This window comes from Pyrus communis, chromosome 1, assembly GCF_041283825.1.
Source record: "Pyrus communis isolate YQ-2024b chromosome 1, ASM4128382v1, whole genome shotgun sequence".
Taxonomy (NCBI): Eukaryota; Viridiplantae; Streptophyta; class Magnoliopsida; order Rosales; family Rosaceae; genus Pyrus; species Pyrus communis.
This window is the reverse complement of record NC_142565.1, coordinates 7,440,800-7,455,838: the sequence shown is the minus strand read 5'-3', so window position 1 is coordinate 7,455,838 and position 15,039 is coordinate 7,440,800. Positions and strand designations below refer to the sequence as shown.

Genomic DNA, 15,039 nt, shown 5'->3' with positions numbered 1-15,039 from the left:
CTCCCCTCCCCCTCCCCCTCCTCTCTCTTCTCCCCATCTTCATTTTCTTCCCCCCACCTGCAAACCCAAAAAAGTAAAAAAAATAAAAAAATTTTGAAAACCCAACAACCCCCTGCGGAAGAACAAGAAGGAGAAGGGGGAGGAGGAGGAGGAGGAAGAAGAAGAAGAAGAGGAAAGGGAGAAGGAGAAGGAGGAAGAAGAAGAAGAGGAAGAAAAAATAAAAAAAAAATTTGAAAACCCATCAACACCCCCCTACGGAAGAAGATGAAGGAGAAGGAGGAAGAAGAAGAAGAAGAGGAAAAAAAGGAGGAAGGATTTTTTTTTTTTTTTTTTTTTTTTTTTTTTTTTTTTTTTTAAACCATCAACTCCCCTGCGAAAGAAGAAGAAGAGGAAAAAAAAGAAGGAAAAAAAAAATTTGAAAACCCATCAAACCCCAAATCCACCACTTTCATCCATTCTCCACATCCTCTTCCGCACCCATCCTCCACCTTCTCTGCTCACCCATCTTCCCGCCGACGGGATCTGGGGTTTTTTTTTTTTTTTTTTTTTTTTTTTTTTGTTGTTGGGATTTGCAGGTTGGGGGAAGAAGATGAAGATGGGGAGAGGAGAGAAGAGGGAGGAGGGGGGAGGGGAGGGACGAAATGAGGGGTTTTTTTTTTTCTGCTTTTTATTATTATTTTAATATTTAAAAAATATTAAATAATTGTTTTTTAGTTTTTAATAATTTTTTAATAGAAAGTAGGTCTCGAATCAAGTCACGTCAGCACTTAACAGAAAAACTAACAGAAAAATTGATGGAGGTATGACATTGTCACAAATTCGTAAGATGCGATATGACATTGTCAATTTTAAAAAAATAAGGTATGAAAATGTCGTGACCCCAATAGTTGAGGTAGTTTTTTGTACTTTACCCTTTTTTTTTTTTAATTTTACTTTTATTTATTATTTTAATATTTAAAAAATATTAAATATTTTTTTTAGTTTTTAATAATATTTTATTAATTTTTTAATAGAAAATGGTCCCCATCTCTTGCTACGTCAGCATTTAATAGAAAAACTAACAGAAAAATTGACGGAGGTATGACATTATCACAAATTCGTAAGATGCGGTATGAAACTGTCATGATCCTAATAGTTGAGGTAATTTTTTGTACTTTACCCTATATTTTATTGTACTTTTCAAATGCGCGGGTCAATCACGAAGAAGATGGATATGTGGTGGGAGAGAGCTTAAGATTATTCCTCTTACAAACTAATTAATAATGTTTAGAATGTCAAAAAAGTAAGAAGAAGACTGAAACTTGAAAGACTGAAACTTGGAAGACTGAAACTTATGTTTAGATGTCAAAAAAGTAAGAAGAAGACTGAAACTTGAAAGACTGACTATTAGCCAAAGAAAATTCAAGGGGACATATAAGAAAAACTCATTCCACGCGATCTTTGTGACCATGCAAGTGGTTCATGGTATTTGGTACTTCAAGTCTTCTTTTGTCTAGCTTTTATAAGAAATTATGGTGACTCTCAATTCAATTTTAATTAGACTTCCTTCACTATTGAATTAAGATTGAACAGTGGATTGTTAACCGTTTTTGTTTTTTAACGATGATTTCTAGAAGAACATGACTTATGTTATTTCAGACAAAATTAATGTTGAGGACCAAAAGGGTACCTAGATTGCAGTCAATGGGACTGCAGAAAAAAAAAATAGAGAAATGTAGAGATTTAAGTGTGGTTCTCATTGTAGCAAGCCGAGCGATATGGATCTTAATTGGTTTAATAATCTAATGTACTCAGAATGGGGAAAATGTAAAGAGGCATGGGCCATTTGGTGTGACTGCTCATAATTAATTTTTGAAGAAAATATATGAATATCATGCCCAGAACCTTCGATGTCCTTGAATTTGGCCGTTGGGGTTTGTGGTTGGCTTTGAAGAAAACTAACTTTATGCATGTCGATCAATGTTAAACATAGCATGTATACAAGAAAACCCTAGCAGTAATGCATGGCATGGACCACTAGCGGTGAGCACGGTCCGGTTCGGCCTGATTCCACCCTCAAAATGAAACCGAAATCGGAAAATTTCAACGGTTCGGTTCGGTGCAATTTCACTTAAATTTATTACTAAAACCATGTGGTTCTGTTCATGACGGTTCTAGTTTGGTTCATGCCGGTTTACAGTTCTAACCAAAATTATATATATGTTTTTTCTAATTTTCTAGAGTTTCCACTACTAGATCTACAAGATTTGTGACCAGAGGATAGAAAGTGTACATATAAATATAAATCAAAAGATAGAAAGACTCATATCAAGACCAAAGTGTAGATCTTAAACTAAAACTAAAATGTACATAATGCATAATATACTAGAAAAGAATGGAGAAAAATAATGTAATTGGAGAAAAGTGATAAAACAACAAAGGAGGGGAAGAGAAGTGAAGAAAAATATTGGGCTCTTATTTATATAAAAATAATAATAAAATAATAATTTATATTAAAAATGGTTCGGTCCGGTTCCTCCGGTTCTTAATATTTCCAAACCGGAACTAGAACCGTTTGAAACGGTTCGATTCGGTTTTTGTTCCAATTTTGACTTTTTAGGTCTACGCAATTTTTTACCTTTTTTTTTTTTTTTTTTGTCAAGGTTCGATACGATTTTCCGGTTTAGCGGTTTTTATGCCCACTCCTATGGACCACCACCTCCTAATGGTTCATACTTATCAGCAAACCTATCACATATGTTATTGCATGAAAATATAAAAATTCCATGGTTGAGTTAACAATTGAGAAGCTATCTATTTGGGAATTCTTGTCCAATATAATTTATATGGATGTTATCTTATCTGGACGTTAATGTCTAGTTTTCATCTTAATCGTCAAAGTTTTGATATTTTTCCTTTTGTTCGGCCAATTAGCATTCATTTCCTGCATAGATTTTAGAGCTTAACTCTCGGGTTTTAGGTTTTATTTTTCATCATTTCAACCCTGGAGCTTGTTGAAATAGCAATCCCAGATTCCATTGTTGCAACAATCGGTTACCTAGACCCAACCCATGTCCCTAGTTTCTTCTATATTCTTTTGCAAACTTGTCGCTCCAACATTGAGCTTATGCTCAATAAGCAAGTTGTCCAAGTTGCATATACCTCAACCCGCTTTAGTAGTTTTATGGTTTTTTTTTTTTTTTAATTTGAAAACTTAGTAGTTTTATGTTTCTGTATAATATAAAAATACTACACCACCATCAAACGGCAGTGAGGAAGGAAAATAAAGGAAATGATATACATTAGCAAAGGCATGATATTTTACAAAATAAAGTAGGGAAAGAAAGGCAGAGATAAGAAAAAAGTAAAATCCATCTTTTTACAACAAAAAAAAAAACAAAAACAAACAAAAAAGCTAAATTAAAAAAGTCTGTACAAAAACAAAAGAAATTTTGATCAGAGCTCTCCAATTTCGAATGCACTGGAAAAACAACTGAATTGTCCCATCTTTAAGCACACCTAACAATAACTTTCAACTAATAAAGCTGCTCTCTTCTGTGATGCCAGTTTCTCCACCTGCAAAAGAAAATAAGTAAATTACCAAAAAGCATTGCTTAGCAAGTTAGATCGAAAAAGAGGTAGGATTTGGATCCTCTCCTGAGCTAATGAAGACGATCCTCCTGACTAATCATCATGCATCATTGAATTTTTATTCAACGGCTACAATCATTATAATTTTAAAGGCCTGTTTGTAGCCGTTGAATAAAAATCCAACAATCCACGATGATTGGTCATAAAGATCCTCTCCATTAGCTCAGGAGATGATCCAAATCTGAAAGCCTTAAGTGGGTCTGCATATTTAAAGCTAGAAGGGATCCGGAGAGAATCATCTTCCATTGTGAATCCGAAGAGAATCCCTTTTCATTTTGCAAACACTTACCAAACTCTTACCATGCTTCAGTTACCAAAAACAAAAAAAAAAACCTCTTACCATGTTTCAGGATTTCACATCTTTTTTACGGTTATTTTTTTGTTTTTATTAGCAACTAAATTTCCTTTTGGAAAATTTTGATTTTTGCATAATTTTCACATTAATATTTGTAATCTTCAAAAGCAAAAAGAAATGCCCAATTGCTATGAGTTTGGTGGTAGAGTATTATTAACTCAAGCGTTATGATTTCTTGCCAATATTTAGTTGCCTAAATTAATTTAAATCGCATACTCAAACAAAATTAGCATCATCACTAATTCAAATTCAGGCAAAGCACATAAATTATGTTCACTTAACTCTAAACTCACCAATGGGACTAAACTCACCAATGGTAGTCCCATCGGGGGCGGATTTTACTCATCCTGTTATGACCATATGGATAATCCGTTTCAGCTCGTTCTGCGTTGCGGAAAGCACAGCAACCAATTGAATATACTCCAATGAGAACAACCACCACGACAATGGTGAGGATAGAGATCTTGTGCCAGTCCCTTTTGATATCTTCAAGAACTCCAGCTTTGCATGAATCACACTCATAGCATAACAAATTGGGCGCATTGTTCCAACGGTAGCAATCTTGGTCTTGAGTCACTGTGGTTGCCATGTCGTAATTACATGAAGTTGGAGGCTTGCAACAACCAGACTGCACAGATGCACCAAAAAATATAATTTAAATACTACAAGCTGTAAAAAGACCCAAAACTATTTAACTACTACAAGCTTTAGATCGAAAGAGCTAAGTCTTTACTTTCGAAACTTTTCTATCATAAAAAAGAAAGCTAATTCTATACTTTTTCATTTTTTTCTAAGAAAACCTATCTTAAACATGAGAAACATATTTCATTAACTTCAAATCTTTATACCTAAAAAAAATAAAAAAAATAAAAAAACTATATGATTTCATATTTTTATATATCTAATTATTCTTCAACCGTAAATCCTACCTAAATCAGTGTCACTAATTAATTTTGAATATAAATAAACTATTACTATGAATAAAGGAAACAAGCATTAACAATTTTATTGCTATTGTGAAACAAATAAATAAATAATAAAACATGAACCAAATTTGAAGAAAACAATCTTGCAATTGATGTTAATCATAAATAGGAGGGTATGGGAAAACACAATCCCACACATACAAGAACAAAGAATTTAAATAGCTAGCAATTGTAGATTACTATTTAAACAAATACATACATATATATGTGTATGTATATATGTATGTATGTATGTACGTACGTACTTATATTACCTGTATTGGAGACATGTCCCTTTGAAGATAATCGGTAGGTGTCCAAGCAACAATCTTAGCACAAGTTTTAGACCCCATGATGCAACTCCTAATCTTACTCCAATAATTAGGATCCTTAATCCTATTCCTCAACCATGGTGAGTAATCCTCAAGGTGGTATTCCTTATAAACCCTACCAGGCACCTCCACTCCAGCACCTTTGCTTGTAACCGCAAACCCAAACACTGTCAAACCGATTAGGGTTGCAATCAGCAGCAGCATCACCGCCAAGTACACCCAGAGTGCCCATACCACATGGAAGCAGGCACCAATGAACCCAGCTAGGGATACCACGAGCACCACAAAACCTACCACCAAAAGTGGAGTTTGGAGGAAAGTTTCACATGTGGTGCTGCTCCTTGACATCCATAGACCTGCAGCGATTATCGGAATTGATGCTAAGAGAGTGACGAGGTTCAAGAACCCTATCACTGTGTTACTGAGCCAGTACATCTCTCTCTCTCTCTCTCTCTCTCTCTCTCTCTCTCTCTCTCTCTCTCTCTTCTCACAATCTTTTTGTGTGTTCTTCTCGTGTGTTTGTGTAGTAGTACTCTTAGTCTTAGTTTCTTTCACTTTAAATGGGTGGAAATGGCATTGCTTTACTTTGTGTTTGGTGCAGAAAAAAGCTTCAAGAATTCAAAATGCTTATCCCAATTGCTCTTGCTTTCCATAAATATTTATGTATTCATAAACTTTAATTCAAGTAGTGTACATTATATAACTAAATTATTGATACTTGATTAGTCATTGACTAAAGTGTCCTTCTACTATTCGGTCTAACATGGGCACATTGTTATTTTATCACGTGTTAATGAATAACATCAATGCTTAGAGAATTTATACAATTATTATTGACATATGACATCACAGTACGATATACCCGTGTTATTGAAATTGCTCTCCTATGATAGGCTTCTGGGAAACTCATAGCTGAAGAGTCGAGGAGGAATCAGTTCATTATACATTGTCCTAAGGCAAGAAAGGAATATATAATAGCTCGACATGCATTTGGGTAATTACAGAATGTTGTGCAGGAAAGGAGTGAGTTGCTTTTGCTTTTGTGTGGTGCATGGATGGACCCATTTTAAGCTTCTTTTAAAAAGCATGATCGATCACATTGATCTCAAGCAGGATTAGGACATGACTTTGGCACCAAGGAATGGAAATATCAGAATATATATTAATATGACTTTGGCACCAAGGAATGGAAATATCAGAATATATATTAATATGACTTTGGCACCAAGGAATGGAAATATCAGAATATATATTAATTAATTAGAATAGAAAGGAAGGGCATTGCGGCTCCAATTGACACCAGTTTTCTTAATGGAAAAGTTTCCCAATTAACTAAGAGGTGCAGTCAAACTAGGATTTGAGACTTTAAAATCCTAGTGTAGTCAATTAAAAGATTTTAAATGATTTTAGAATCCATTCAAATCTAGGTGTAGTCAATTAAAGGATTTTAGAATCCTTTAAAATCTAGGTGTAGTCAATTAAAATATTTTAAAGGATTTTAAAATTCATCCAAATCTAAGCGTATTCAAAAAATTAAGATTTTAGAGGATTTCAATAAGTTGTGGATTTTGTGGGATTTGATAGACAAAAGTATATATAACCAATACTAAAAAGAATTCAACCTCACCCCCTAGGATTTCAAATCCTTCCACCACAATCCATTCAAATTCTTTAAAAATCCATATGAATTTTGTAGGAGTCTTTAATCCTCTTAAATCCTATCAAATCTATCACTTTTAAAATCCTTTAAAATCTTAATTTAACTACACCCCCTAAAGTTTCTAATAATCTTTAATTAATTTGGCACTTCAATGATATAATAATGGTGATCCACTTTGGCATGAAGTTTCTAATCCTCAAGTACGTCATGAATAGGATTATAATAACGATATTTTTTATTACATGTCATGTTATAATTATAAGCGACAATAAGTAAAGAATAAAGTGTTTAAATTCAGAACACAACGGATTGAATAGGATGCCACTAGCGGAATTCATCGCCTGCAATAATGATGTTTTATAATGCATGTAGCACCACCAAACATTTTAACTCTGTACACTTTAAGGATATGATTTTACGTACATGTATAGATTTTCTAGATCAAAGTCACATCCATATGAAACAATAATTGTATTCTTTGTTGATTTCTCTTCCATTTTGCACCCACCAACCAAACCTATATGGAAAGAGAAACAATTTTTATTTCTCCATCATGAACTTGTATCACCACCATTAACCACAAATGTACATAACACCGCCTGACCTCCCTGGATCCCCGATGATGTTTTATATGATACGGGTATATTGCTACGGTAAATCTTGCTTGAACTACTTAAATGGTAGTCTTTACGTTTTCCCTTTATCTAGTAGTATGCCGTTCCATGTCATTAATACAAGAACATATGTTAGTTTTTTGTCCAGATTTTCTTGTATTATTGACATGAAACGTAATTATAACTGTATACTCAAGTCATACAAATTGATATCACCACAAAGCCTTAGGGGAGCACAGAGGCCCACCTTGAGTCACAAAAACACAAGGCCTTGATGTGGGCTCCAGTTATCTAGCCATTGGTAATGAGCCATAGTTATATAACCCGATTCTTGGAGAGAGCCATTTGCTGGCTGGCCCACCCATGATCCGTATGAACTTTATGTGGCGTTGCTATTTTTTACACGATATTTTATATACGTTTTTTTTTTAGGTCAATTTCGTAATGTATTATAACGGTCCAAACAAGTTTATCTTTTAGAACATTATTACTAGATTATTCTTGCAAAAATTAGACAAATCTAAAACTATTAAGACATTCATTTATAATGAAAGAAATAGACGAATAACATTCTACAAAGAAATCCTAAACTCTTAATCCAACATTCATATGGTTTCAAACTACTTTTGGCAGACATGATCTTTAAGAGAAGACCCAAAATATAAACGCCTACTGTTAAAATACATCAAGAAGAGACCCCACATTTTTTGTGTGTAAAAAATTGTGTAAAAATAGTAGTGCCACATATATGTCCCCAATAATATTTTATATATCACTAACTAAATAGTATACAAATGTATTAATTTCTGCTGCATTAACTTGGAGATGATTTTCTCATATAACTTTTAGCTTCTCACACACCTCACCTCACTTAGCAATTAAAAGAATCATGCTCAGATTTTCAATCTAAGATTTTATTGAAAATTTGGAATGCATATATATTGTGAAATGGAAAGAGATCCTCTCTGGATCTCTTTCACCAAATTGCACGAATCAAGTGATCCGGGTCCTTAAAATTTGATCCAATGGTTAAAATTATTATAACTTTTAAAATGAGTCTTTGTTTTTAGCCGTCTAATCAAATTTTAAAGACCTAAATCACTTGATCCATGAGTTTTGATGGAAGAGATTCGGAGATGATCTCTTTCATTGTGAAATGATTTGGTAGGTCCATAGTCCAAAGTAAACTTAATTTTCCGAGGGGACAAACAGGCTGCCATAACATGTTCATGAGATCTTCATTGTATTAAACAAATGCCAAGTTTTGAGAGACGAGTACGAGTGTTGACTTTCATCTCTCTTTTGACTTGTACAACATGGCCACGGCGGATTTAACTCATCTAAACCCTCCAAATTATAATCCACTATTTCTTGGATCCCAAGAAATCAAGCATCTACCCCGCCTTTAACACTGTGCATTGCTTAATCCATGTATTTATGTATAGAACAATTCCAATGTTTACTCCTTAACTGTTCGTACTTCTCGATAAACGAGCTATAAAATGGCGCTGCTCGCGGCAAGAATGGAGGGGCACTCGAGAGGAATGCTTCTCTTATTTGTGTTTTCTAGGTCCCTGTGTATGAACAATTGCTGCAATTCCAGATGTTTGTGTGCTTATTCATGAAGAATATGTGAATAAGATTGAATGGATCTAACTTGGCATTGCCTTGCTCGCCAAGAATGATCGGAAAAGGATGACAGCTAGGCGGGGTCGGTGGAGGGGAACCTCGTGCCCAGCTCCGGTCACAGTGACAAATGTCAGCCCCTTGTATACTTGGCTCCAGCCACCAACCTATATAAACAAGAGAACGAGAGCTTTTGAGAAGATGAAATATTAGGTTTCCTAATACAAAATCAGCGACCAACCGAAGATTACCAAATTTTCAAGGTTAACATGCTAATTTACCGATCCTTGTGTAACAGTAGAAGCCAACACCACGCGTTTGATAATTTAATTAACACAAAAAGTACAGAGGGGGCCAGAAAACTGAACACCCGAAACCCGCTTAGGGATATATAGATGCTATTGACCCATGCAGAGAAAGCTAATCTCAGTTCCCCGAAGTAGGAGGACATGGTAAACCATCAAGCCAACACCATGTATTTAACATGAAAGTGCATATCCAGCAGATCCTAGGGTTCATACATTTGGAAACTCATCCAACAAATTGCCAGTGCCAAACAAGTAACAACAGAAGATTGCAATGTTTGTGCAGTGCCACAGATAACTGGTACCACATAAGTGAACACCTCAAAACTATCATCTTAACACATTATAGAAGATAGTTGATGACTATTTACGGTGATTACCACACCAACTTCCGTGTTTTGTACCAATGCTATGTCGTATGGATTACATAAATATACTGCAGAATTATTCAGATATATGGTAGGAAAAGGATATATCCAATCAACGAAAGATATGGTTGTTAGAAGCACCTAGAGTCCGTGGCCCAAAGAAAACAATAAAGAAGAGAAAAATATCGCATGTAAAAGGCTATCAAGTCTATTGGTTGAAACTAAAATAAAAAACATGAAATTGCAATTTAAGTTTCAGGTTCTATTGTAAAGAACACTTCGTCGATAGCACTAACCTTTCCGTTGTTGTTCCATGGGTACCAGTTGGTAATGGTTGGTAGCTTCAGAGCATCTATGGAGTAACGAGTTGCTGTCACAGGAACCACCGAATCAGTGTCTCCACTGGACAAAGAGTTCATTAATAGCCATGTCAGCTACAGGATGCACGGTAAAACCGAGAAAAGAAGAAATGATGGAGGAAATCTGGGATTCTACCCAGAATACACATTGCAAATTTAACCATTAGCAAGCATAAAACACAAACCCGAAAAAAAACTAAAATAATACTAATAGCTAGCCTCTTTAAACTTTAAACCCTGCGAGAACAGCAAGCATAATAACAGTGACCGTCAGGTTCCTTTTGTAGATAAACATGAGAAGTACCGGAATTTTGATTCAGCAAATCATTATATTTGTTTATTCCAGCCTATAAATTTAAAGGAAATGTGCTTCTGGGAAAACTGATTTTCAGTGAGCAAAGTAAATTTTACAAGTTGCCATCAAGTTTCCAAACATGCAACAAAACTTGTCCCTTGAATCATATAAATTCAGGGAACTGGGGATCAGGAGTTGGTAAAGTGGCCGGATTACCTGAATACCCATATCCTAAGACCAGCTGCTATGAGCTCCCTGTAAATAGGAAGAATGGACAATGGAGAATCGGCCCAGTAGTTTCCAACAATATCACTGTGGAAAGCACTTAATGTAAGATTTGCCATTAAACAAATTGTGAGAAAACTGCTGAATATTGAGAAGAAAATACGTACCTGCATGTTTTCCAAGGGTAAGAAACTCTAGTTACATTGGCATGGAGTGCCTTTTGAACGTCTGGACGGTTGAAATACACTTCAGAATACCTCTCAGTGCAGGGATCATATGCTCTGGACATCCATGGCTGAGTTTATACAGAGTAAGATTAACTAACAGATCTTCTGAATGATTTAAAGGAAAAGAGGCAATTGAGAAAATTCTAAGACTAAGAGGAGCATATTGATGATGCTAATGTGGTAATGAAACATTAGCAACCAAATTTTAACAACTTTTGCCATCACTGACAAAATTCAGAATCAGAACTTTCATCTTCATAGAATTTGGAGGTGTCGCAAACCGTTACCAAACTATCAAATAAGTAGAAAATGGTGACTGTTGGGAAAAATCGACAGTAAGGGAGAGAATTTTTAAATCAGAACTTACATAGTGACCCCTCAAATTGCGCTTTAAGGATGCAGTGCTACTGCAAGGACGAGTATAAATACTGTATGGATCGATATTTCCCTGCTCCGTTTCTGCTATTTTAAGCGCCCTCATGCATTCCACTGATGGATGCTGAGAGGATCCAAGGTCACAGGTTACACGTAGCACCCGATAGGTAGAATCGGAAATTAAACCATGGCTCCACCAGTATTCAAACGTGCCAATAAAATCATGGTAATCATCAGTCACAGCATTTCCCACCTGGCAAGAAAAAATAAATCAAGAAGATAAATACACACATGTAAATAGGTTAGTTATCATAAAATTGGGCACTAAGCATATCTAATGCATGCAAACTAGCCTGGGCAAAGTTGTTATTTAGCCCCAAGTGAAAAAAATAAAAAAATCAATTTCTAAGCGGACATATCCTGGGTCAAAATAGCCCAGGGCTCTTCAAGGGACCAATTTAGCCGCGGCTCTTGCCCAAGGCTCTTGAATGGTCAACTTGGGAAGAAATTAAGTAGCCAATGAAAACTAGTCACCTAACACTTTTTAGCCCCTAGCCTCTCACACCATTAGAACAACAAAATTGTGAGAGGGCTAGATTTCATGAATAATGGCATTTTGAGAGGTCAAATAAAGCCTCTAGCACCTAGCCCCTGCCTTTCCACCAGACTTGCTTTAACTCACATTTCAGATTCTGTAAGTTCTCTTAAATATAGGGGTATTGTAATTAGTAAGTGAATAAAATTAAATAAAATATAGGGGCAGAAGAATAGTTTCTTAAGTTTTCATAATAAAAAAGAACAAAAATTAAAAACAAACAGAAATAAAATTAAGCTGTAGTTTAAAGTTTATTTCATAAGTTGCTCAAATTGATAGGGTGATCAACACGTAACTTTAAATATTTACAAAAGTAGTAATATAATAAATCAAGTACTATTTCGATTGTGAAAAAGGTAAAGAGTATCTTTTTATTAGTATTCTTCAAATAACATGTCAAAGCATTTACGTTGGTTGTACCAAGCACCCTCTCATTTAGGAAAGAGGCAGAATATATATGCACAGAATTGCAATTCAAAAGAATCCTGCATTCTTACCATGAATCCCTTGAAATTAATAATTGGGTTCTGCTTTCCCTTATTTCTCTCATAAATGATTTGAGACAACTGAGGAACATAATGACCTGAAAATGAAATTTTAAAACAAACTCATCATCATCTTCATCATCATATCAAGTAGAAATCGAGCAAAAATGAATTAAAAGAGGAAATGAAGCAAATAGGTTGAGGTAAAGTAATTCAGCACCTGCATAACTTTCTCCAGCAATGTAGAAATCTCTGTGCTTGTACTGTGGAAACCTTTCAAACCAATTGACTAGAAATGCATATGCATCTTCGGCTATAGATATAAGACAACCAAATACCAAGAAGATTCAGAAATGTTCAAATGAATTGATTTACAAACAGAGAAACATGATTCACACAACTCAAGAATTTTCCAAATTCTAGCCTTCCCAATTTAGAAACTATAGATCCAATAAGGTTACAAAACAAAACTAAAGTGAGCAACAACCTGTTCTCTGGTCTCCGGCTGTATACAAATCTGAGCTTGTATTCGTATATGAAAAACCGACACCGGCTGGAGATTCAAGGAATAGCAAATTTGCCACTGCCAAATATTTGTAAATCAATTAGAACAAACCAAACAAAAAATGACAACTTTGTAGTTAATGTAGAGAATATGCATCTATACATACAATTGTTCCAAGCATAGGGATTCAAGTAAAGGGTCTTTCCATCAGGTCTAATATGAAAAGGTCCAATCTCTTCAGCTGCTCCATAAGCAACAGAAGAGCAACCAGGGCCACCATTGAGCCACAACACTAGAGGTCTAGACTCGGGTTGGCGATTTTCCGGTGATTCAGTCAACCAGTAAAACAATGCCCTACCGGCTTTCCTATTGACAGTCACATAACCGGAGTACTGAGCAAACCCCACATTTGGCTGTCCTGGCAACTGTGTGATTCTATCCCTCACTTGATCTTGATTAGAAGCAAAACAACCTCCCAAGAAAAGAAGCAAAATGCAGAGAAATGCAAATGGAGAGTGACCACCCATGATTTAATCAATTAAGCAAAAGACAAATACAAGCAAACAAAGCATAAATTCAATCACTATAAGCAGACAGAATAGATCAAATACAAGAACTGCAAATGAAACCCAGAAGCACAAATCCCAAAACAATTATGGGTTTCCAGGGAATTTGTCAACAGCACACTAAACAATAAACCCAGATCCCAATGTTTATCTGGGTCTGCAAAGAATCACCTAAAAGACTTAAAAACAACAACTACAAGACTGAGAGAGACATAAAGTGTTTGGTATTTATAGAGACTTGGGGAGCTCTCAAGCAGAACGCCAATGCCAATGGTTGTGATTAGCTGTAATGATGTGTGTTGAAGCTCTGCAAGCCATGCAGTTATTTTATGGGTTAAAAAATTCAAACTTTGGAATTTCTTCTCTCCCTCTCTCTTTCTTTCCCATACGTTTGCTTCACTTAGACATTTTGACCAAACAGGTGGTGTGGGCACATGGGGTTTGCTCTGAATCTTGTTCTAGTCTGCAGGTAACATCTAAAAAGCGGAATCTAGACCCAAAAAAGCACAAGAGCTTTTCGGAGTGTATTAATTTAAGCCTGATAAGGAAGGCGGTGGTGAGTATGAGTGTGATTAATATCATTAAGTAAGAGTGATAGCAATGGTGAAATAAGTTCGCAAACAGATAGATAAATAGATAAGCAGGAATAGTAGAGTAGAGTGCGGGTGGCAGTAAATATCTGTGAGCTGCTGGTGTGTCCTGTAGCATGGTGGTGACCCCATGGAATACTCTGTCCAGCGAATGAAGGAATCAAAGTGAGGCGTGCGCTTTGGCGTTATAGCTTTGACGTTTTTTGTCGTCGTTATTCTTTACCCTTTACGAATAATGGGCCCTTGGGCTGTCAGCTTGGAGAAAATTTTCAATGCATAAAAATAGGAATCCACCGTCGGATTCTCTTTGCAAGAATTCTAGAGATTTACGAATCATATATGTTCATCGTACATTGTGCGATAAAAAATTATTTTAAATATTTTAGTTAAAATTAAACACATGCAGTACCTGATAAAAAATTAACCGCACGATATACGATAAAAGTACACAATTCACGGATATTTAGGATCCTTACTAAAAGAATCCGAAGAGGATTTTGTTGGTAAAAATAGATAGCCAAATGTTATTATCCGAGGGGAGGAAAGTTTTTTTTTTTTTTTTTTTTATTTTTTATTTGTACCTCAATATTTTGACACTAACAAAAAAAAAATTTCAATGTATAAAAATAGATAGCCAAATGTTGTTATCCGAGTGGAGGAAAGGTTTTTTTTTTTTTTTTTTTTTAGTACATCGATATTTTTAGATTTAAGGAAAGTATTTTTAAGTGTTCCAATATTTGGAATGACATATGAAATATTTGTGTTCTGAAGACACTGACATATCTCTTGTTAGCTGAAATTCTCATCCATGTTTTTTTAAAATATATTGGAGCTGTATGCTTAAAAAAAGGTAGACATCCAAAACTCATAGTTCATGTGGTTCGTTTTGTGTTAGCAGCTCGGGATGCCTTAATACTCGTTAAGACTCGGGGTCTCATAGAGATTTTGATCGAAGGAGACTC

The 15,039-nt window shown here is 35.2% G+C and overlaps 2 protein-coding genes across 5 annotated transcripts; both read right to left on the bottom strand.

Moving 5' to 3' along the window:
• Window positions 1–3,258: 3,258 nt before the first annotated feature.
• LOC137721447 (tetraspanin-6) lies at window positions 3,259–5,885 on the bottom strand. 3 transcript variants are annotated; one of them, XM_068460542.2, is made up of 3 exons: window positions 5,226–5,885; window positions 4,297–4,613; window positions 3,259–3,555 (listed from the first exon to the last, which is right to left on the bottom strand). In XM_068460542.2, the coding sequence occupies exons 1-3, from the start codon at window positions 5,715–5,717 to the stop codon at window positions 3,516–3,518; spliced, it is 849 nt and encodes a 282-aa protein (XP_068316643.2). In that variant the 5' UTR covers window positions 5,718–5,885; the 3' UTR covers window positions 3,259–3,515. The 3 variants fall into 3 exon arrangements, with proteins under 3 accessions (XP_068316643.2, XP_068316645.2, XP_068316644.2); XM_068460544.2 differs by having other exon boundaries at window positions 3,376–3,555; window positions 4,279–4,613; window positions 5,226–5,804; XM_068460543.2 differs by having other exon boundaries at window positions 3,384–3,555; window positions 4,268–4,613; window positions 5,226–5,767.
• Window positions 5,886–8,770: 2,885 nt separating this feature from the next.
• On the bottom strand, window positions 8,771–14,230 carry LOC137720764 (serine carboxypeptidase-like 27). 2 transcript variants are annotated; one of them, XM_068459879.2, is made up of 9 exons: window positions 13,088–14,230; window positions 12,904–12,999; window positions 12,637–12,729; window positions 12,429–12,514; window positions 11,329–11,589; window positions 10,902–11,029; window positions 10,726–10,821; window positions 10,152–10,257; window positions 8,771–9,349 (listed from the first exon to the last, which is right to left on the bottom strand). In XM_068459879.2, exons 1-9 carry the CDS (start codon window positions 13,446–13,448, stop codon window positions 9,209–9,211), a joined length of 1,368 nt encoding a protein of 455 aa, XP_068315980.2. In that variant the 5' UTR covers window positions 13,449–14,230; the 3' UTR covers window positions 8,771–9,208. The 2 variants fall into 2 exon arrangements, with proteins under 2 accessions (XP_068315980.2, XP_088551560.1); XM_088695434.1 differs by having other exon boundaries at window positions 10,152–10,225; window positions 13,088–14,096.
• Between the last annotated feature and the right edge of the window lie 809 nt (window positions 14,231–15,039).